Below are 22,740 nucleotides of genomic sequence, written 5' to 3'. Positions count from 1 at the left end.
TTGCTAGCTAGTGATGATGGGAGTTGTAGTCCAACAACATCTGGGGACCCACAGGTTGAGAACCGCGCAGAGCATAGCTGTCAACGTTTCCCTTTTCAGCTATGGACAGAGGCAGGCAGAAGAAGGTGGCAGGTGGGTGTCCTTCCCCATAAATCCTAGCTTCGCCCATGCTTCTAGCCATGCATCTCTACCCAGTTTCTCCCTAAGATGTCCATGCAAAGCTCTTTTAAAACTCTCATCATTGTGCACCCCTCTAAAACGCCCGCAACTGACACTTCAGGTTCCCTTTCGAACGAGGCCATAGAGCTGCGAAGTGGAAGTCGCAGAGCCACCTTTCTCTCCTCTTTCCCCCAAGCTCCTTTTAGAGGAATGAGAACCGGAAGTGTTTGCCCTGTGCGTATATGGGAGGTGTGTTGTTGTTGTTGTGTGTGTGTGTTTTTTGTTCCTGCTTTTCAGGTGGCTTATCTCTATGCTCCATCGTGAGAATGCCCTTTGCAAAACCAGCCGCCGCCAGAGTTTTGCTCGGAGAGGAGGAGCTGCAGGAAGGAGGCCAGAATTCAAGGTGCCCAAAAATGTCAATGGGGTGATTTGGGCTGGGGTGGGGGGCTCCTGTCTCCCACGTGGGGGCTTGCATTGTTTTGCATTGTGCTATACCCTGCAAGTCGGGACGCAGGTGGTGCTGTGGGTTAAAGCCTCAGCGCCTAGGACTTGCCGATTGAAAGGTCGGCGGTTCGAATCCCTGCGGCGGGGTGCGCTCCCGCTGCTCGGTCCCAGCGCCTGCCAACCTAGCAGTTCGAAAGCACCTCCGGGTGCAAGTAGATAAATAGGGACCGCTTACCAGCGGGAAGGTAAACGGCGTTTCCGTGTGCGGCTCTGGCTCTGGCCAGAGCAGCGATGTCACGCTGGCCACGTGACCCGGAAGTGTCTCCGGACAGCGCTGGCCCCTGGCCTCTTAAGTGAGATGGGCGCACAACCCCAGAGTCTGTCAAGACTGGCCCGTACGGGCAGGGGTACCTTTACCTTTACCTTCATACCCTGCAAGTCAGGCCTGGCTGCGCGTGTGTCTTGGAAAGAGGACTGGACCAACCCATAGAGCTGGATCGTTGAATTTTAGAGTTGGAAAGGACCCAAAAAGGGTTATGCAGCCAGCCGAAGAATTCATGGATGTTAAGGCTGTCAGAAGCTGCTAGCCAGGATAAATGGCTGCGAGCCACCACATTGCTCTGGCCCCACAACTGGAGGCAGCCAGCAATGCTGGAAACCACAGGGGGAAGGGAGAGTCGCTCTTGCGCTCGGATTATATGTTCAAATATAGAAAAGGATGTCACATAGAGGAGGGAGAAAGGTTGTTTTCTGCTGCTCCAGAGAAGCGGACACGGAGCAATGGTTCCAAACTACAAGAAAGAAGATTCCACCTAAACATTAGGAAGAACTTCCTGACAGTAAGAGCTGTTTGACAGTGGAATTTGCTGCCAAGGTGTGTGGTGGAGTCTCCTTCTTTGGAGGTCTTTAAGCAGAGGCTTGACAACCATATGTCAGGAGTGCTCTGATGGTGTTTCCTGCTTGGCAGGGGGCTGGACTCCATAGCCCTTGTGGTCTCTTCCAACTCTATGATTCTATGATCCTGCTGGTGCGTTTCCTTGGGGCAGCTGAGATATGCTATGATCATCTTTATTGTCGTACAGAACAACGAAATTGAAAAAAATCTACATCAGACATTCAAAACCAACAAGCCTGCTATCCCAGCCTGGTTAGCCCCCTAAAAACTCTGATACCCATAATTAAATACAAAATACTCCCACAGAGACTACCTTACACTGCGTTTTAAACCAAATCGCATCTGGATAAAAACTGTTTCTCAGGCGGCTAGTCCTGGTCTTTGTACCTTCTTCCAGAAGGCAGAAGCTGAAAGAGATCATTTCTGGGGTGGGCACTATCCTGCACTATCTCTACAACTTTCTTATGGCACCTGGAAGCATAGATTTGATCCAAGGTGGGAAGAGAGCACCCAATTACTCTCTCCGCAGTCTTTACAACCCTGGACAGCATTGTTTTCCCCCTGACCTTGCAGCTCCCAAACCACACACACAGACCATAGTTAATACACTCTCCACAGTACAATGGTAAAATGCCATCAACATGTCCTTTGAGAGATTGTTTTTCCAGAGGATTCTCAGAAAATATAACATCTGCTGTTATATCAGGTTTTTGCTGTTTTCTCCCCAGGTTAGGTCCTCTCTCAGCTCTCGAAACACCGAGATCTGTTCCACAAACTTCCCCCCAATAATGCGTGGCTGAATATTCAATTTACATTTCCTAAAGTCCACAGTAATCTTTCTTGTTTTCTTTAAGTTAAGGAGTAAGTTGTTTTCCCTGCACTGCTCCCCAAACTGCTCTACTTGCTTCCTATAGGCCGCCTCCCCCTCTCCAGCCGTGATTAAGCCAACCACCCGTTGTATCATCTGGGAACTTAATGATCATATTACTGTGGAATTTGGGCAGCTAGCTGTGAGAACAAGATGCTGGACCAGAGGGAACCTTGGCCTGATCCAGCAGTGCTTTTCTTGTGCTCCAAAAATTAGAACGGAGAGCACACACCATAGCTGTCAATTTTTCCCTTTTTTTAAGGGAAATTCCCTTATTCCGAACAGGATTCCTCGCAAGAAAAGGGAAAAGTTGACAGCTATGGCACACACACGCAAAGTCCTCTTTCAAATCAGCTACAGTGGTACATTGTGGGGGGAGTTTGTTTTCATAGAATTGCAGAGTTGGAAGGGACCCCAGGGGTCATCTAGCCCAACCCGCTACAATGCAGGAATCTCTGCGAAAGGATTTTATTTCTTCCAGGGCTAAGAGTCCTTTTCAGGGGTTGGACACTGTGGGAAAAAGGATGCTGGCCTAGGCGGTTCATTGGCCTCTTCATATTTATCGCTCTCTCTGGGTTAATGGGCACCGTCCTTTTCTGTTCTGTTCTGTTTGAATACCTGAGCATAAGAAGCACATGCTAGATCAGGCTAATGGTCAATCTATTATAAACGGCCTTGGTCCCATGTACCTGAAGGAGCATCTCCACCCCCATCGTTCAGCCCGGACACTGAGATCTGACGCCGAGGGCCTTCTGGTGGTTCCCTCATTGTGAGAAGTGAGGTTACAGGGAACCAGGCAGAGGGCCTTCTCGGTAGTGGCACCCACCCTGTGGAACGCCCTCCCATCAGATGTCAAGGAAATAAGCAGCTATCTTATCTTTAAAAGACATCTGAAGGCAGCCCTGTTTAGGGAAGTTTTTAATAGTAAATGCTGTATTGTTTTTAACACTCGATTGGGAGCCGCCCAGAGTGGCTGGGGAAACTCAGCCAGATGGGCGGGGTATAAATAATAACTTATTATTATATTATATTATATTATTACACCATCCACTTGAGGACCTGAGCACAGGAGCAACTCCTCCCCCTCCTGTGGTTCTCCTGTGGGTAAACTGAAGTTCCTTCCCGTCTCCTGAAGCTAAAGTCTCAAGGAGCAAAATACTGTAAACTGAAGCCGCGTGCCTGAGTGGCAGTCGCTAGAAACTGCAGGAGGGGAGAGTTGCGCTCGCTTGCATGTTTCCCACGAGGTTGCCAAACGAAATGGGCCTTTGGCCTGATCTTCTTTTCACATCTCCTTCCTTGCTGAATCCCCCTAAACCTATTCCTCTTTGTCCCCTGTCCCTAGGGAGCCATTTGTGGTTTAGGGGTTTGAGTACCAGACTAGGACAGTGGCCCTCAAAAGACTGTAGCACGCCACCCTGGTGTGGCAGGAAGGTTCAGGGACAATCAAAGAGACATTTAAGCACCGCAGTGTAGTATTGTATAGGGTTACCAGACGTGCCCAGTTCCCGGGGACAGTCCCCGGATTTGCAAATCTGTCCCCATACAAATTCCGTCCCCGGAATGTCCCCAGATTTGCAAATCTGTCCCCAGGAAATGTGGCAGTAGCAGCCAGCCTGGTAGCGCAGTTGGCTCTGGCTGGCTTCAGGAGCTGCCAGCTGCCGTGGTGCCCAGCATTTTTTCCTCGCCGGAAGTCCCCATATGATGTGTCTTGTGCGCATATGATGTGTCTCGTGCAATCTCCTGCCCCCTTCCCCCCTTTGTTTTGACTGATTGGGGGAGGCTCGGGAGTCGTGGGCGGGTGGCGTGCCGTTGCCCAGTTTTTTAAAAACTCTGTGCATTTATGTTTACAGGGTGCGAAAGGAGGGCTTTGCACCTTTATACAAAATGCATGTGTGCTTTGGGCCCAGGGTCTTTTGCCTCACCATCCCCGCTACTGACTCCCTGTTGCTACTCAGCTTTAAAAAAAAAAAAAAAAAAAAGTGTCCCGGGATTCATTGAAAAAAATGGTAACCATAGTATAGTATCAAAATGGGTTTTTTTTTTATTTGCAGAATATGGATAGATTTTCACGTTCTAGAAGTCGTTTCTTTGTTGTTTTCAGACGCGTTTCTTATCAATAAAAACAAATTCGGTGTGGCGCAAGCAAGTTTTTATTCTGAAAAGTGTGGCCCGGGGGGGGGGGGGAGTTTGAGAACCACTGTATTAGGACCTGGGAGAGACAAGGGTTCAAATCCCCACTTGGCCAGAAAGCTCACTGGGCACTTTCTACCACCTTTGGTGGACCTGCCCAAAGGTTAAAGCTTTCTGGGAAATGATCTATAATGAAATTAAGAAGGTCCTTAAGTGGACTTTTCCTAAGAAACCAGAGGCTTTCCTCTTGGGCATGGTGGGCCAAGTGGTGTTAAGGAAGGATAGGACTTTCTTTATGTATGCCACTACAGCAGCAAGAATTTTACTGGCAAAGTATTGGAAGACGCAAGAACTACCTACTCTGGAAGAATGGCAAACAAAGGTGATTGACTTTATGGGACTGGCCGAGATGACGGGCAGAATCCGGGACCAGGGGAAAGAGACAGTGGAAGAGGACTGGAAGAAATTCAAAATATATCTTAAAAATAATTGTAAAATTGAGGAATGTTAAGATGTCAGGGGGTAAGAAGTAAAGAATTGCAGCAGTAAACAAAAAAAAAACTTAAGAAATTTTTATGAAAGGGAATTAAGATAATGGACCTAAGGGTTGCTAAAGAATTATTAAACAAGGATGCAGGGATGGGAAGGTATGGGGAAGTCAAAGAAAGAAGGGTATGAACTGATGAGCTTGAAGTTGTACTGTTCTATATTGTTTTTATTATTTGTTTGAAAAATTAATAAAAATTATTATAAAAAAAAACAAAAAAAAACAGAAAGCTCACTGGGTGAGCTTGGGGAACAGGAATGATCTCTCAGCCTAGCCTACCTCCCAGGGTTGTTGTGAGGCTGCAATGGATGGGCAGGAGAGAGAATTAGGCATGCCACCTGGAGCTCATTAGAGCGGGGGAGGGGGGGTTTAATATATATATATATATTATAAATATTTATTGAGATTTTTTAAATACAAAATGCAAAAATGATAAACAATGTAACATGTATCATAACACATTTTTCAAAACTTCTTTGGACTCCCTCACGTCTCCCACTCCCACTTACATCATTGTGAACTTTTTCCGGCAATTTATAATCTTATTTACATTCTTAAATCTCGTTCAATTAATTTAATCTAATAATTCTCCAAAAGTTTTATAATTTCCTCAATCTCACTTATCGTCAAATTCAAATCTAATTCAATGGTAGGCAGTTATTTATGATCTAGCATCCTTCTTAGCCTTCAACCAAATTACAATACTTTTGTAAATAAATCTTGAATTTCTTCCAGTCTTCTTCAACCCTCTCTTCTCCCAGGTCTCGAATTCTACCAGTCATCTCGGCCAGTTGCATATAGTCCATCAGCTGCATCTGCCGGGGGGTTTAATATTAATGCAATAAATGACTGGCTGTTGTTTTTTAACCACCCACCCCTTCTTCCCATTCCAGCTGCCCCCACCGCATCCCAGTTCATGCGGGGGCGGGGGAAGCACTGACCCCTTTGTGCTCTAAGAGGGAGGATCCCACGGAGGAGGGGTCCCTGCAAGGATGCAATTGTGGCAGGGGAGGGGGCGGAGAAATTATGTATTTTGCAGAACCTCCAAGCCTTAAATGGGGTTTCATTCGTCTCCAAGGCGCAGCTCCTGAACGCAGGACGCTTTGCCAGCCTGGCATCCCTCCCCCCCCCCCGCCAGATGCATCGAGACTACAACTCCCACCAGCCCACGGGCTGCAAGAAAGACTGACACGTGGCTCTCCCCTCCCATTTCCTGCAAAAAAAACCTCCTTCCTTTTCCGCGCGAAACCCCCGCCCTGCCTAGCAACTGCTGACGCGGGCACAGGGGCGCCTTTTCCCCATTGGCCGAAGGTCCTCTTTTTCCGCGCGCAGGTTTCCGCGGCTGGTCCCTGCTTCCCATCCTCCGCGCAGGTAAGTGGATGGATGGATGGATGGATGGATAGAAAGAAAGAAAGAGATGCAAGGACATTTGGGGATTCAGGTCCATTGCACGCGCAGGGGGGGGGGGTTCCTTTGCTCTTTTTGGTGGGGGTGGGGTTGAGTTTTTCCGGTGGGGGCTATTTGCAAGACAGGATTCGCACCCAGGCCCTAAGGTGGGGAGAAAGGGTTTTTCCCAGGCTGTGTCTCTCCCCCCCCCACCCCCATGGCATGATGCAGTTTTGGGGGTACCCTGTGTTCAAAGGGGGGGGATGGGATCTAAATGCAATGAATGAATAAAATGGGGGGTTCGGCATCAGTGGACTCCTAAGGGATTTTTGTGCCGGGCTGCAGGCACCAAGAGGAAAGAGGTCATTAGATCAGAATCGTAGAGTTGGAAGGACGGGACCCCTGGCGGTCATCTAGTCCAACCCCCTGAAATGCAGGAATCTTATTGTGTATTTTACTCATGGATAAGCTTGCATCTTTAAATGTCTGTGTAATAGGTTTCACAAACCGCTTGGAAGCCTATTTTCACATTAAAGCGATATATGAAGATCCCGGGCCCCAGGGAGATTAGACTGGCCTGGACCAGAGCCAGGGCCTTTTCGGCTGTGGCCCCGATCTGGTGGAACGCTCTCCCACAAGAGACCAGGGCCCTGCGGGATTTGATATCTTTCCGCAGGGCCTGCAAGAGGGAGCTGTTCCGCCTGGCCTTTGGTCGGGGTTCAATCTGATTCTTCTCTTTCTGTATAAGAACAGGCTTTAAAGTGGCCTCCTAGCCCGCTTTATAAGACCCTGGAGAATATTAACAACTCTCAATTTTACACCTGGACTGCCATCTGTCCAGATTTTAATTTGCTCTGAACTAATTTTAAGATGTATTTTAATTAACTGATTGCCTGTTTTTATGTTCTTGTGTTCTTTGTACACTGTGTTAGTTTTATGATGTTAGCCGCCCTGAGCCTGGCTCTGGCCAGGGAGGGCGGTGTACATATAAACATTTGTTATTATGAATGGATATTAATTTCGCAGGACCATAGAGTTGGAGGGGACGCTGAGAATCACCCAGTCCAACCCCCTGCGATGCCGAAATGTATGTGTGTGTGTGTGTGCGCGCGCATCTCACTTTTTCTGTCTTTCTGTTCGATAACTCCTTATTAGGCAAGTTTCAAAACTCTGAAACTGAGAACCTTCGGGAATTGCCATCAGAAATCTCACAGTTCATGCAGTTAAGAACCCATAGTTAATTGATGCCTGTTTTTTTTATTTTTATCGCACGGTTTTCTGTTTCGTTGCTCTAAACCTCTTTGATCTTTTATTTTACGACATGGAGGGCATATAAATATTTTTATAAATAAAAAAGGGGGTGTGGGTAGTGCTGTGGGCTAAACCACAGAGCCTAGGACTTGCCGATCAGAAGGTCGATGGTTCAAATCCCTTCAATGACGGGGTGAGTTCCCGTTGCTCGGTCCCTGCTCCTGCCAACCTAGCAGTTCGAAAACACATCAGAGTGCAAGTAGATAAATAGGTACCGCTCTGGCAGGAAGGTAAACGGCGTTTCCGTGCGCTGCTCTTGTTTTGCCAGAAGCAGCTTAGTCATGCTGGCCACATGACCTGGAAGCTGTACGCCGGCTCCCTCGGCCAATAAAGCGAGAAGAGCACCGTAACCTCAGAGTCGTCTGTGACTGGACCTAACGGTCAGGGGTACCTTTACCTTTTATAGATAAAAAAATGAATAAATACAACAAAATATTCAGGGGGGAAACACCTTTTGAAACACATGCGTTCTCTTCCCTTAACAGCTTGGGACCAGTTGACTTACAGGATCGCCATACCCCCTTTATGTGCCTGCTTGACCACTCCAATCTGTTGGACTGGCACTGTGCCCACATATTATTCATTCTGAACTTTTTCCTGGTGGGAAAAGAGCCCCCCCCCCCCAGCTTTGAGCCATCCCCTGGGGGGAAACCTTACTTTCTGCAGGTCACTGTGGAGCTGCTGTTTTAGTGTGGTGACACCCAGGCTTTCCAGTGCCTGATTAAAACATTTTTCGTTTAAGCAAGCCCTACTCAAACACATAGAAGTTACATGTGCTTTATCTCTACTGTTGATTTTAATTTTCTGAATATCTTCTAAATACAGGCAGGCCCCTATTGGGGGGGGGGGTTACATTCTTGGCTCCTGTGCACATCAGCAGAGCACACCGAAGCCCACCCTCTTCCATCCCCATTCTGCCCTCTTCTGGGTACAAAACGATCCCGGTCGCACATCAACTGAGCATGTGAAAAATGCTTACTGACTCTACTTTATTTTAATTTTCTATTCATAATTTTAATGCTTTATTTCAGGGTGGATAAAAAAATCAGTGTTTTTTTTAATAAAAAATATATCAGATTTTTAAATTTTAAATTGTATTTTTAAAATAAAATGCTTTTGCAGGAAAAATCATTCTAAAGATAGTTGACTGTCTTTAGAATTATTTTTCCTCCAGAAGCATTTTATTTTAAAAATCCAATTCAAAATTTAAAGATCTGATTTTAAAAAAGAATATATTCAAATCATTGAATATATTCAAATCATTGGATATAAGTTACATTATATTCCAAAGGCTATTCATCAGGAAATAAGGATTTGTTTAAGTTTTTCATATGTGCTAAAACTTAGTCTAAGGTTGTTGGATGGTGTTTCCTGCTTGGCAGGGGGTTGGACTCGATGGCCCTTGTGGTCTCTTCCAGCTCTATGATTCTATGATTCTTGATATTGGATTTTGTACTGTTTTATGTTGTATGTTTATATCACTGAAAAACAATACAAAAGATTATTTTAAAAATCTAGTTCAGCCCCCTGCAAGGCAGAAATCTCAGATAATGCATCCATGACAGATGATAATAATAATAGTAATTTATTATTTGTACACCGCCCATCTGGCTGGGTTTACCCAGGCACTCTGGGTGGCTTCCAACAAAGTTTAGAAATAAAATAAAATGTCACACATTAAAAACTTCCCTACATGCATTCAGATGTCTTCTAAATGTCAGGTACAGTGGACGCTTGGGTTGCGAACGTGATCCGTGCGGGATGCACATTCGCAACCCGTGTCTGCGCACGCGCGAGTTCAGATCTGGCACTTCTGAGCATGCGCAAAGCGCGATTTAGCGCTTCTGCGCATGTGCAACCGCTGAAACTCGGAAGTAACCCGTTCCAGTACTTCCGGGTTTAGGTGGTCCGTAACCCAAAAAAACGCAACTGGAAGTGGCTGTAACCCAAAGTATGACTGTAGTTGTTTGTCTCTTTGACATCTGATGGGAGGGCGTTCCACAGGGCGGCTGCCACCACTGAGAAGGCCCTGTGCCTGGTTCCCTGTAGCTTTGCTTTTCACAGTGAGGGTACCACCAGAAAGAAGGCCCTCAGCGCTGGATGGTGAGGTTGAGACTTCGTAATTGGAACCGGGAGGGTGGGAACCCGAAAAGGTTTGGGAACCACTTCTTTACCTCTCTCTAATCCCACTCCCACCTTTTACAGCTTCTTTGCTTTCAATAGTGCACATCCCAGCTATTTGCCTTTGGCCTTTTTGGAACCAGATGCAGAGCACAGATTAAAGGGACGTCCTGAAACACAAAGCGGCCACAAGATCAGGAACCGTGGAGGATTCTGGGAAAGAACCATGCAGAAGATTCCGGGCAATGAGAACACCAGCTCAGGCGCTGAGTGTCAGCGCTTTAGGGAGTTTGGCTACCAAGAGGCCGGGGGACCCCGAGAGGTTTGCAGCCAACTCAACAGTCTCTGCCGTCGGTGGCTGAAGCCGGAAAGGCTCACCAAGGCCCAGATGCTGGACCTGGTGATCCTGGAGCAGTTCCTGGCTGTCCTCCCCTGGGAGATGGAGAACTGGGTCAGGGAGTGCGGAGCGGAGACCAGCTCCCAGGCGGTGGCCCTGGCCGAAGGCTTCCTCCTGAGCCAGGCGGAGGGGAAGAAGTGGAAACAGGTAAGAGTGTGTTTCATCCTAGTAGTACAAAGGAAACACAGGAATGCCTTAGGCTGGTCAGTTCACTGATGTGTCTAGCCTAGTATTGTCGACTCTGGCAGGCAGTGGTTTTAGGCAGACAGTCGTTTCCAGCTCTTCATATAATGGTTTCTTAATGTAAAGGTTCATTATTCTTTCACAGGATGTGTATCTCTTTAAAGGACAGAGTAAACATCATGACCTAGTTTTACAGCTGTGAACAGTGGCGTAGCGTGGGTTGTCAGCACCCGGGGCAAGGCAAGTAATTTGCGCCCCCTAACCCTGAGTGAGCCAGGTAGGGGCAGAGAGCTGCAAGTGCGAGCGCGCCCCCCCAGATGTTGCGCCCGGTGCGGCCGGCCCCCCCTGCACCCCCCACGCTACGCCACTGGCTGTGAAGCAGTATAGCAGGTGCTGTTAAGTTGTGTGAATTAAGCTGTGCCAGCAATTGGGTATAGTATATAAAGAGCAGTGTGTACCTCTCTCAGTACCCTGGTGAATGGGCCATACTTAAATATTTAATGTAAGAGGAGTTTTTGTATTTGTAATTAAAGCCAAGCAAAATATATTTTTGCGTTTCTTCATTGTTTCCTGAACGTGCAGTCTCCCCAGCACGCTTTCCGCAGTGCAATTAATCTGCTAAATACTCAACATGGGCGATACAGCGATATACAGTGGTGCCCCGCAAGACGAACGCCTCGCAAGACGGAAAACCTGCTAGACGAAAGGGTTTTCCGTTTTGGAGGCGCTTCACAAAACGAATTTCCCTATGGGCTTGCTTCGCAAGACGAAATGTCTTGCGAGTTTTTCCGACTTTTTTTCCTTTTCCCTCCCCCCCTTTTTCTAAGCCGCTAAGCCGCTTATCAGCTGATCCGCTAAGCCGCTAAAAGCCGCTAAGCCGCTAATAGTGCTAATCCGCTAAGCCGTCAATGGGCTTGCTTCGCAAGACGAAAAAACTGCTAGACGAAGAGAATCGCGGAACGGATTCTTTTCGTCTTGCGAGGCACCACTGTATCACCCAAAACTGGTTTTTTGACCTGGCAATACATCACGATGTTCACAATATGTGTGTGTGCTATGCAAAAACCACGACGTGGGGGAAAATTGAAGCCAGCTGACGTCTCTACATAGCTCCACCCTTATTTCAGACATTGTGATATATCCGTGTTACATCATGGTGTTTAGCTGGTGATATACAGGTGAAACTCGAAAAACTAGAATATCGTGGAAAAGGTCATTTATTTCAGTAATTCAACTTAAAAGGTGAAACTAATATGTGAGATAGACTCATGACATGCAAAGCGAGGTATGTCAAGCCTTTATTTCTTATAATTGTGATGATTATGGCGTACAGCTGATGAAAACCCCAAATTAACAATCTCAGAAGATTAGAATATTGTGAAAGGGTGCAGTAGCTATTCAATCCATAACACCTGCAATGAGTTCCTGAGCCTTTAAATGGTCTCTCAGTCTTGTTCAGAGGCAGTAATTGATGCATAAGGGGCCCAAACCAAGTTCTGAATACATAGGCGTGCCTCTACATCTCAGAGGTCTAATGTTGCACTCTTTGCAATCCTTGTTTTGCTGATTTCATTTAATATCCTAAATTTCTGAGATTGTTAATTTGGGGTTTTCATCAGCTGTAAACTGAATTACTGAAACAAATAGGAAATGACTGGCAGAATCCGAGACCTGGGAGAAGAGTCGGTAGAAGAAGATTGGAAGAAATTTAAAGACTAGTTACAGAAACACTGCAAAATTAAGGAATGTTAGAAGGATGTTGGAATGAAATTATGTGGTTTTAGCAGTAAAGCTGTAAAGGAGTATTTAAAAGTGGATTGTTAATAGGTGAGAATGTAAAGTTATAATATATTAAGATAAATTATTAAGATAAAAGCAAAAATGGAAAGGATTTGCTGAAATAACTAATTGAACTAGAATACAAAAAAGGGAGGTGTGGGGAAGTCTGGGAAACAAGTAAATGAAAGTCAAGACATGGAAAGGTTGATATGTTTTTAATTGTTTTTATTTTTTTGTATTTTGTGCTTCTTTTCCTCTTTTTTTTTTGCTTACTTTTGTAACTTTTTTGAAACTTTAATAAATATTATTTTGAAAAAAAAGAAAAGAAACAAATGAACTTTTCCACGATATTATAAATTTTTGAGTTTCACCTGTATCACCAATATATCCTGATGCGCTTTTGGGCACCAGGCAAAAACATTCCTCTTTAACGAGGTCTTTGGCTGATTGACATCCAATGCCCGTTAAAAAATGTGTTGGGGAGATTATTGGGTTTTTCTTGTTTTTATTATGTATTTTGTGTTATTATGTTGTGAACCGCCCTGAGACCTGTGGGCATAGGGCGGTATACTATTGTTTACAAATGAGAGGAGAGGCTGTCTTAGTACTGTGGGTTAATTCACAGGCCAGACAATGATGGCCTTCACATAAACCATTTCTTAATCCCTCTCTCTGTCCCTCGTCTGGGATTCTTATGATTCCGTTTCAGGTGGAAGAAATGGTGGCAGACCCAGCTACCAACTTGGCAGAGGCAGCCCCTTCGGCCACAACACTGAGGCCACCTTACAGGTGGATTGTGCAGGAGGGCAGTGGAGGTGCCACCTTGCTGGGTAAGGACCATGGCGGGGCCCAGCTCAACTTGGCCTCCTCTTCCGCCTCGGTTGCTTTCATTCTACTGTGTCAGGGAATGGTCTGAATCAGAGGATTAGGGTATGCATTCCCAGGCAGATCAGATCCCCTTGAAGAGGAGGAGGAGGGGGAAATTTGCTCCTCCTGTTTCTAGTGGTTTCAGGAGCAGAGAGAGACACAGACACTGAACAGCTTAGACAGGAGTTGCCTAGTTACGAGATAATGGCAAGAGAAACAAAGGGGAGGGAGCAGCCAGAAGAGACGCCATTAGAGAGTGTGGGGGACCCTCCCTCCCCAAGAACGAGGAGGTTCCGTCTGTATTAGAGAACAAAGGATGCAGAGAGGAGGATGTTTCTGGGGACAGAAGGGAGAGGATTTAGAGTAGCCAACTGCTCTCCTTGTGGAGGGATGTGGATTTTTGCTTGCAACCAGATGACTGAATAAAAAAGACCATAAAATATAAACTGCTCGTTAATTATTGCCTGTGAAGTTGCTGAAGGGAGGGGAGGACTCTTCACGCCTGACATACTGCTTATTGATTATCGCATTTCTATCTCACCTTTCGCCCAAGGAGCTTGAGGTGGTGTAGATCAGTGTTTCCCAACCTTGGGCCTCCAGCTGTTTTTGAACTACAACTCCCACCATCCCTGACTAGCAAGACCAGTGGCAAGGGATGATGGGAATTGTAGTCCAAAAACAGCTGGAGGCCCAAGGTTGGGAAACACTGGTGTAGATGATTCTCCCCATTTTATCCCCACGAGGTAAATCAAGGGGGTGGATCAAGTCCCCTGGGAGGAAAGGTTGCAGCATTTACAGGAAAGGCGAGTGAGAGGTGATGCAACAGAAGTTTATGGAATCATACACAGCATTAAGTGGATATAGAAAAAGTTTTATCCCACTCTCAACAATAATTGAGAGATGTTTCCGAGCACAATTCAAAGTGTTGGTGCTGACCTTTAAAGCCCTAAACGGCCTCAGTCCAGTATACCTGAAGGAGCGTCTCCACCCCCATCATTCTGCCTGAACACAGAGATCCAGCGCCAAGGGCCTTCTGGCGGTTCCCTCACTGTGAGAAGCCAAGTTACAGGGAACCAGGCAGAGGGCCTTCTCGGTAGTGGCGCCTGCCTTGTGGAATTAGTTTTTTTAAATGTGAAATTCAATAACAATTAATTGGCAAGAAGATAACAAGATTAAGCATCTCCACGTCTCCTTTTCTCCCTCCCAGGAAGTGGCCCAACCCTGGCAATTTCTCCCGCGGTTGGTGGAGGGGAAGGAGCTGCTGCCCAGTCGAATAAGGTAATAAAAGCTCAATGCTGGGAATTCCCAAAGTGGCGAAAGAAAGTGCTTAGCCACACAGCATATAGTTACAGCAGGCATAGGCAAACTTAGCCCTCCAGATGTTTTGGGACTACAGTTCCCATCATCCCTGACCACTGGTCCTGTTAGTTAGGGATGATGGGAGTTGTAGTCCCAAAACAGCTGGAGGGCCAAGTTTGCCTATGCCTGAGTTATGGGATTCGCTCCAACGAGTTGCCGTGATGGCTGCCAACTTCATTAAAAAAAAAAAAAATATTTATTAAAGTTTTAAAGGTTACAAAAGGAAGAAGTAAAAACACCATATTAAACAAAAACAAAACAACACATCACAATAAAGAAAGAAAAAAGAAAGAAAAAGAAAAAGTGAAAAGAAAAATCAGAAAAATAAAATCCATTAAAAAAATATATATACATCGAATTTTCCCATAACTTGTCTTTCATTTGCTTGTTTCATTGACCTCCTCACACCTCCCTTTTTTGTATTCTAGTTCGGTTAACTATTTCAGCAAATCCTTTCCATCTTTTCCAATTTTTGTCCTGTAATTTATCTTAATATAATGTAACTTTACTTTCCCTCCTTTCACCAATTAACAGTCTGTTTTTTCCTAAACCTTTAAAACATTTCTGCTAAAACCACATAACTTCATTCCAACAACCTTCTAGCATTCATTAATTTTACAATGTTTCTGTAGATAGTCTTTAAATTTCTTCCAGTCTTCCTCCACCGACTCTTCTCCCTGGTCTCGGATTCTGCCAGTCATTTCTGCCGATGGCTGCCAACTTCAAAAGGGGATTAGACAAACTCATGGAGAGAGAAGGCTTTCCTTGGCCTCCAGCCACAATACCTTTGCTCTGCCTTCATGGTCCGAGCAATTCAGATGCCTCTGAATAATCCCAATTACCGGGAGGAAAGAGTGTTGCTGCTCCTGTTGCTCTCGGGTCCTCCTTTCGTCTCTGCTTTTTATATTGGGCATCTGTTTGGCCACTGTTCTAACCAATATTGTTAGCTAGGTGGGCTTTGATGAGACCCAACTCTATCTGTTGATGGACGGCCATCCTGACTCGGCCCCAGACTCACTGATCAGATGTTTGGAAGCTGTGGCTGGATGGTTACGTGGGAGCCGGTTGAAGTTAAATCCTTCAAAGACAGAGGTCCTTTGGCTGGGTCGGGACGATATGGGATTGGAGGGGCAACTCCCATCTCTTGCGGGGGCGCAATTAGTGCCAGCGCCGTCTGTTAAGAGTTTGGGTGTAATCTTCGACACCTCCCTTTCCATGGAGGCGCAGATTGCAGCTACAACAAAGGCGGCATTTTTTCATCTCTGCCAAGCTAAGCAGTTGGCTCCTTACCTCTCTCGCCCCGACCTAACCACTGTGATCCACGCGACGGTCATCTCCAGACTGGATTATTGTAACTCGCTCTACGTGGGGCTGCCCTTGAGACTGACCCAGAAACTCCAGCGGGGGCAGAATGCCACGGCGAGATCACATGCACCCGGTGCTATACCAGCTGCACTGGCTCCCGGTGGAGTATAGGATCAGGTTTAAGGTGCTGGTTTTAACCTTCAAAGCCCTATACAGCCTAGACCTTCGTACCTACAGGACCGCCTCTCCTGGTATGTCCTGCAGAGGAATTTTCGGTCTTCAAACAAAAACATCTTGAAGGTCCCAGGCCACAGAGAGGTTAGGCGGGCCTCAACTAGAGCCAGAGCTTTTTTGGCTGTAGCTCCGATCTGGTGGAAGGCTCTGTCACAAGAGACTAGGGCCCTGCGGGACTTGACATCTTTCCGCAGGGGCTGCAAGACAGAGCTGTTCCGCCAGGCCTTTGGTCAGGGCGCAGCCTGACTCCCTCCTTTGGCAATCTTCACAGAACTTCTAGCCCAATGGTTGCCATTTGATTGGAATTAATTTTATAATGAAATGATTTTAGAATGTTTTATCGTTTTACTGTTGTTAGCCGCTCTGAGCTTGGGTTCGGCTGGGGAGGGCGGGATATAAATAAAATATATTTATTTATTATTATTATTATTAATTGAATGCTTTTCATGCTCCAAGAGAACCGTCAGACATGTTGCCTTCTCTTTCTTGTTGGGTCCTCCATTTTGGATTACCTAGACGGACAAGCTGTCTTCTCTTCCTTATTCTAGGCTCCGATGAGCTTTGACGAGGTGGGTGTCTACTTCACAGAGGAGGAGTGGGATCTGCTGGATCCGGCCCAGAGAGCTTTGCATGGGGAAGTCATGGAGGAGAACTGGGGGAACCTGGAGTCTGTCGGTAAGGATCCCTCTCTGCCTTGTGTGGCGGATGCTGGAGGTTGAAATTTTGATTGAGGTCATTTTATTGAATGATATCCTCTTCATTTCTGGGGTTCCCTCTGAGGAAGTCAGAGGTGCCTGCAGACGTACCTTTTTAAGTCTCGAGAATGTTGAATGTTTTGATGTTTTATGGCTCTTTGTGCACCTATGTAACATGCATTCGAATTCTGCTCAGAGCAGATTTTGGCTTAACTGGAGGTTCTGCAAACCTCCAGCACAATTCCGAGCACGATTCAAAGTGTTGGTGCTGACCTTGAAAGCCCTAAACGGCCTCAGTCCTGTATACCTGAAGGAGCGTCTCCACCCCCATCGTTCTGCCCAGACACTGAGATCCAGCGCCGAGGGCCTTCTGGCGGTTCCCTCACTGCAAGAAGCCAAGTTACAGGGAACCAGGCAGAGGGCCTTCTCGGTAGTGGCGCCCGCCCTGTGGAATGCCCTCCCACCAGAGGTCAAAGAGAACAACAACTACCAGACTTTTAGAAGACATCCTAAGGCAGCCCTCTTTAGGGAAGCTTTTAATGTTTGATGCATTACTGTATTTTAATATTTTGTTGGAAGCCACCCAAAGTGGCTGGGGAAGCCCAGCCAGATGGGCAGGGTATAAATAATTTATTATTATTATTATTATTATTATTAGTATTACTACTTGGGTCCCTAACTGGATACTGGACTCGCTTTTATTCCTTGGCTTCATGTTTTGTTTCAGTTGTTTCCCCTTGCCTGGGAGATGAACCAAGTGGTTGAGAAGTAAATTCTTCCCACACAGATACCTGTCCAACATCTTCACAGCCTCTCCCAATTCCAAAGGAATTGAAAGATTGAGCTGTGTACCGTCATCATGCTCCAAAATGCTGGATGACCACTCCCAACAGTTTCATAAAGGTGTTAAACAGCACAGGAGACAGAAAGAGTCATTGTGGGACCCTGCAGCCCCCAACCATGGAGCAAAGCAACAGTCTCTAGTGCTATTTCCTGGTAGCAACCCTGCAGGTAGGAGTGAAGCCATTATGAAACAGGACCTCCATCTGGCACCCTCTTGAGCCATTCCAGAAGAACACCACGGTCAATGGTTTCAAAAGTCATTGGTGGGTCAAGGAAAGCCAACAGGGTTCAAGCCCTCTTTTAGTCCCAAGAAAGGTTCTTCCTCAGGCAACCAAGGCTGTGTCGGAGCCAACACTGGGCCTGAAACCAGACTGAAATGTATCTAGACTATCTTGTTCCTTCAGGGAAGGAACCAGGTACAGGGAACCAGGCAGAGGGCCTTCTCGGTAGTGGCCCTGTGGAACGCCCTTCCATCACATGTCAAAGAGATGAGTAACTCATCAGATGTCAAAGAGATGATATAACCTTTAGAAGACATCTGAAGGCAGCTCTGTTTAGGGAAGCTTTTCAATGTGTAATAATAATAATAATAATAATAATAATAATAATAATAATAATAATAAATTTATTATTTATAGCCTGCCCAGCCACTCTGTGCGGCTTCCAACAAAATATTAAAATACAGTAATGCATCAAACATTAAAAGCTTCCCTAAAGAGGGCTGCTTTCAGATGTTTTCTAAAAGTCTGGTAGTTGTTGTTCTCTTTGACATCTGAAGGGAGGGCGTTCCACAGGGCGGGTGCCACTACCGAGAAGGCCCTCTGCCTGGTTCCCTGTAACTTGGCTTCTTGCAGTGAGGGAACCACCAGAAGACCCTCGACACTGGACCTCAGTGTCCAGGTAGAACGATGGGGGTGGAGACACTTCTTTAGATAATACTGGACTGAGGCTGTCCAATGTTTTGTTTTGTTTCTATATATGTTGGAAGCCGCTCAAAGTGGCTGGGGCAACCTAGTCAGGTGGGCAGGGTACAAATATTATTATTATTATCATTAGCAACTCTGCTTTATGTCTACTTTCCTCTTTTTGTTACAGCAGGTGCTGAATGGGAAAGTGAGACTGAGGGCGAAGCACACAGCACGTCCTTGGAAGGAGTTGGGTGTATAGACGGGAAAGCTCAGAGAAGGGAAATTGAACCAGAAGAGGACAACTCCTTTGCTTCTCAGTGTAGCGACTTGTGTGAAATCCCAGCCGAAGACCAAGAGAAGAAAAGTATTCAGTGCAGTGTGTGCGAGGAAAGCTTTAGTTGTGAATCAAGCCTTAATACTCACATGAGAATCCACATGGAGGAGAAAGCGTATAAATGCCCGGTCTGTGAGAAGAGCTTCAGCTGTAGTGCACATGTTCGTGAACATCTAACAGTCCACATAGCAGAGAAGCCATATCAGTGCTGGGACTGTGGACAGAGTTTCCAGCACAGCACGAGTTTTACACGGCACTTGACGATCCACACTGGGGTGAAACCGTATACCTGCTCCGAGTGTGGAAAGAGCTTCCGCCTGAGGGCGTATCTTACTTCACATCAGAAACTCCATACGGGGGATAGACCATATGACTGCTCAAAGTGTGGGAAGAGTTTTGTTAGCAGCGCGCACCTTCGGTCGCATCAGAGAATCCACACCGAGGAAAAGACTTACAAATGTTTGGAGTGCGGAAAGAGCTTCAGGCAGCGGGTACACCTTAGCTCACATCAGATAATCCACACAGGGGAGAAGCCACATAAATGCTCCGAGTGTGGAAAGTGCTTCACTCACTGCAAAAGCCTCACACGGCACCTCCTCACCATCCATACAGGCGAGAAGCCGTACAAATGCTCAGAGTGTGGAAAGAACTTCAACCACAGCATGAACCTTAAGTTACATCAGAGAATCCATACAGGGGAGAAGCCGTATGAGTGTTTGGAGTGTGGGAAGAGCTTCAGCTGGAGGACCTCATTTACTTCGCATCAGAAGGTCCACATGGGGATGAAGCCATATAAGTGCTCCGAATGTGGAAGGAGCTTCCGTAACCACATCAGCTGCATACGTCATCAAAGTGTGCACACCGGAGAGAAGCCGTACACATGCTCGGAGTGTGGGAAGAGTTTCAGTCACAACTCTAGCCTTACCGAACATCAGAAAATCCACACGGGGGTGAGGCCATATATATGTTCAGAGTGCGGGAAGACTTTCATCCGGAAACTACACCTTACAAGCCATCAAAGAACCCACACAGGAGAGAAACCATATAAATGTTCAGAATGTGGAAAGCGATTCAGCCAGAGCTCGAGCCTTAATGTACACCAAAGAATCCACACGGGGGAGAAACCATATACGTGCTCGGTGTGCGGGAAAAGCTGCAGCCAGAGGTCCAACCTGAACGTACACGAAAGAATTCATAAAGGGGTGGTTGCTGTCAATTCTGCCGATGCCTGTAATTTGGAAAGAATTTCAGTTACGGAAGAGGCCTTCAAAGTAGAGGATCCGTACATCGGATATGGAATCTGAATGACTCGAGAGCTTATCTGTCTAATCAAATTTGCGATTTTTGAGAGGAAATACAGAGAAACCGTATAAATGCTCACAATACGACAGATTGTATGTTGGCTCCCCAGCAATGCTAATGAGAGGATGACTATGGTGAGCAAGTATCTACAGGAACCAACATCTTCCATGACGTCCTCTGATTAAAGGCTCCTCTGGCCACCTGGGCAGAATAAACTTTTCTAATTCTTCCAAGTGATCACCTGAGTCCCCTCTACCATGGAGAAAGATCCTGCTGGACATCTGCATTTGCAAAGATGGTTCCTATACTGTCCTGTGCCATTTTAATCTGATAACTTCATGACATTGTGGCATTTCTTTTCTGAGAAGGTAGAAGTTTCAGGCGCTGAGCTCCAGGCTCTTTATTTTTGTAGGAAGGAGGTTATGGAGATTCATTTTATACGGTTTTAATGTTTATTATTATTATTTTGTTATTAGTTTGATTTTATATTTGATGTAGCGGGGCTTGTGCAGAAACCAGCCTACTGTACAAAAGGTAAAATGTTAGTTTCCTGATCTTCCCACTTTAACCTCTGGCCACATGGTCAGTGTGGTGTAGTGGTTAAGAGCGGTAGACTCGTAATCTGGGGAACCGGGTTCGCGTCTCCACTCCTCCACATGCAGCTGCTGGGTGACCTTGGGCTAGTCACACTTCTTTGATGTCTCTCAGCCCCACTCACCTCACAGAGTGTTTGTTGTGGGGGAGGAAGGGAAAGGAGATTGTTAGCCGCTTTGAGACTCTTTAGGGTAGTGATAAAGTGGGATATCAGATCCAAACTCCTCCTCTTCTTCTTCCTCCATCACTGGTCTCTCACCTCTGAAAGTTTGCCCAGAGGGAAATGTGGCTCTTGGGCTGGAAAAATGTCCCCCACCTCCGCCTTAAATAAATAACTGTAAATATTCACATCTGGAAACAGCAAGTGCAGACGTGCCACTCGGCAGACCCCGCTTGCTGCTCAGATGCAAGCAGAATCCATCCCACCTGAGCGGTTGGCAAAAGAAGCCTTGCTATTTTAGAGTAGCGCTGGCCTACGGTGGGCGACTGGTTCATAAGAGTCATAGAACTGAAGAGTTGTAAGGGACTTGAAGCGTCATCAATGCAATGGCCATGTTAAGAAATAGCTCAGTTTGAAGACTTTAGTTATGGAGAAGGCTCAGAGGAGAGTTTTCTGGGGTAGCCCCTATAGCAACCTTTCTCACCAGGTGGTGTTGGACTTCAGGACCTGTTTTCAGGGATAAATAAATAAATAAATAAATAAATAAATAAATAAATAAATAAATTTTTTATTTATACCCCGCCCTTCCCAGTTCAGAAAACTGGGCTCAGGGCGGCTAACAGCAAATTTAAAACATGATGCAACAAAAATTTAAAAATGATGCAACAAAAAACAGCATAAAATACAGTATAAAATGTGAATAACAATAAATTCAGAATTCAAAAATCAATTTAAGGAGGAAATCCATCCAATAAACATTAGATGATCACTAGCTGGCTAAATTAGTCCTATTTGGGCCAGCGAGGAGACCAGGGGAGAATTAGCTGTGGGATCCCAGAGCGGGTAATCTTCATAAAAAGGGGAGGGGGAGGGAAGGAAGGGGAATAAAAGATCAGGCTAAGTTCAAGTTGAAAGCCAGGCGGAATAGCTCCGTCTTACAGGCCCGCAGAAGGAGGTTAAATCCTGCAGGGCCCTGGTCTCATGGGACAGAGCATTCCGCCAGGTCGGAGCCATCACCGAAAAGGCCCTGGTGGAGGATAATCTGACTTCCTTAGGGCCCGGGACCTCTGAACTGTAGTTATTCATGGACCTTAAGCTCCTCTGCGGGGCATACCAGGAGAGGCGGTCCCGTAAATAGTGGTAGTTGTAGTGCAAAGTCTGGGGGACCCAAGTTTGCCCTAAATTGTGGAATTCCTCCTTCACGGTTGCGTCTGATGAGTTAAAAGTATGTTTGTTGGGATCCCCTCCCTTTTCAGTTTTGTTTAATCTATGCAGCTCTGCTTCTGCTTAGAACTGCTCTATTGCTTTACTTTTTTTATAATTGTATGAAGTTTTGCTTGGTTTTTTTTATATAATTTTGTACGTTTATATTGTTGTATCTTGCCCTAGGAACTTGTGGTGAAGGGTAGGGAAGCAGTCAAATAAACAAATTGAGCAGACTTCAGACTTGCAGGAACTGCTTTGTTTCTCACTTAAGCCCCCAGGTCCAATGCAGGAATCTCAGCTCAAGCATCCATAACAGATGGCCATCCAGCCTCCACAACCTCCCAAGGGAGTCCATTTCACTGTTGAACAGCTCTTACTGTCACGAAAGCTCTTCCTGATGTTTCGTTGGAATCTCCTTGAAGCCATGGGTTCGAGTCCTACCCTCCAGAGCAGGAGATAAGAAGCATGTTCCCTCTTCCATGTGACAGCCCTGGAGATATTTGAAGATGACTATCCTGTCTCCTCTCTGTCTCCTCTTTTCCAGGCTAAACATGCCCAACTTGTACCGAGAAAAAAGGAAAAACACGAATACCAAATTACACACAGGAATAACCATAGAAACATAATTTTCTTAACAAACAATAAAGCATTAATTGGTCTTAACGCTAAAGACCCAACCTCCCATCTATTCCATATTTCGATTTCATATTATT

The 22,740-nt window shown here is 46.0% G+C and overlaps 1 protein-coding gene across 2 annotated transcripts; it reads left to right on the top strand.

Moving 5' to 3' along the window:
• The first annotated feature begins 420 nt into the window (after window positions 1–420).
• On the top strand, window positions 421–22,254 carry LOC307207413 (uncharacterized protein). Of its 2 annotated transcripts, none has more exons than XM_079961203.1 (6): window positions 421–562; window positions 9,946–10,405; window positions 12,930–13,050; window positions 14,295–14,365; window positions 16,534–16,660; window positions 18,619–22,254. In XM_079961203.1, the coding sequence occupies exons 1-6, from the start codon at window positions 486–488 to the stop codon at window positions 20,067–20,069; spliced, it is 2,307 nt and encodes a 768-aa protein (XP_079817329.1). In that variant the 5' UTR covers window positions 421–485; the 3' UTR covers window positions 20,070–22,254. The 2 variants fall into 2 exon arrangements, with proteins under 2 accessions (XP_079817329.1, XP_079817330.1); XM_079961204.1 differs by lacking the exon at window positions 421–562 and adding an exon at window positions 6,041–6,414.
• The last annotated feature ends 486 nt before the right edge of the window (window positions 22,255–22,740 follow it).

Source organism: Podarcis cretensis, assembly GCF_951804945.1.
Source record: "Podarcis cretensis genome assembly, chromosome: 2".
Taxonomy (NCBI): Eukaryota; Metazoa; Chordata; class Lepidosauria; order Squamata; family Lacertidae; genus Podarcis; species Podarcis cretensis.
This window is presented reverse-complemented; position numbering and strand designations above follow the sequence as displayed.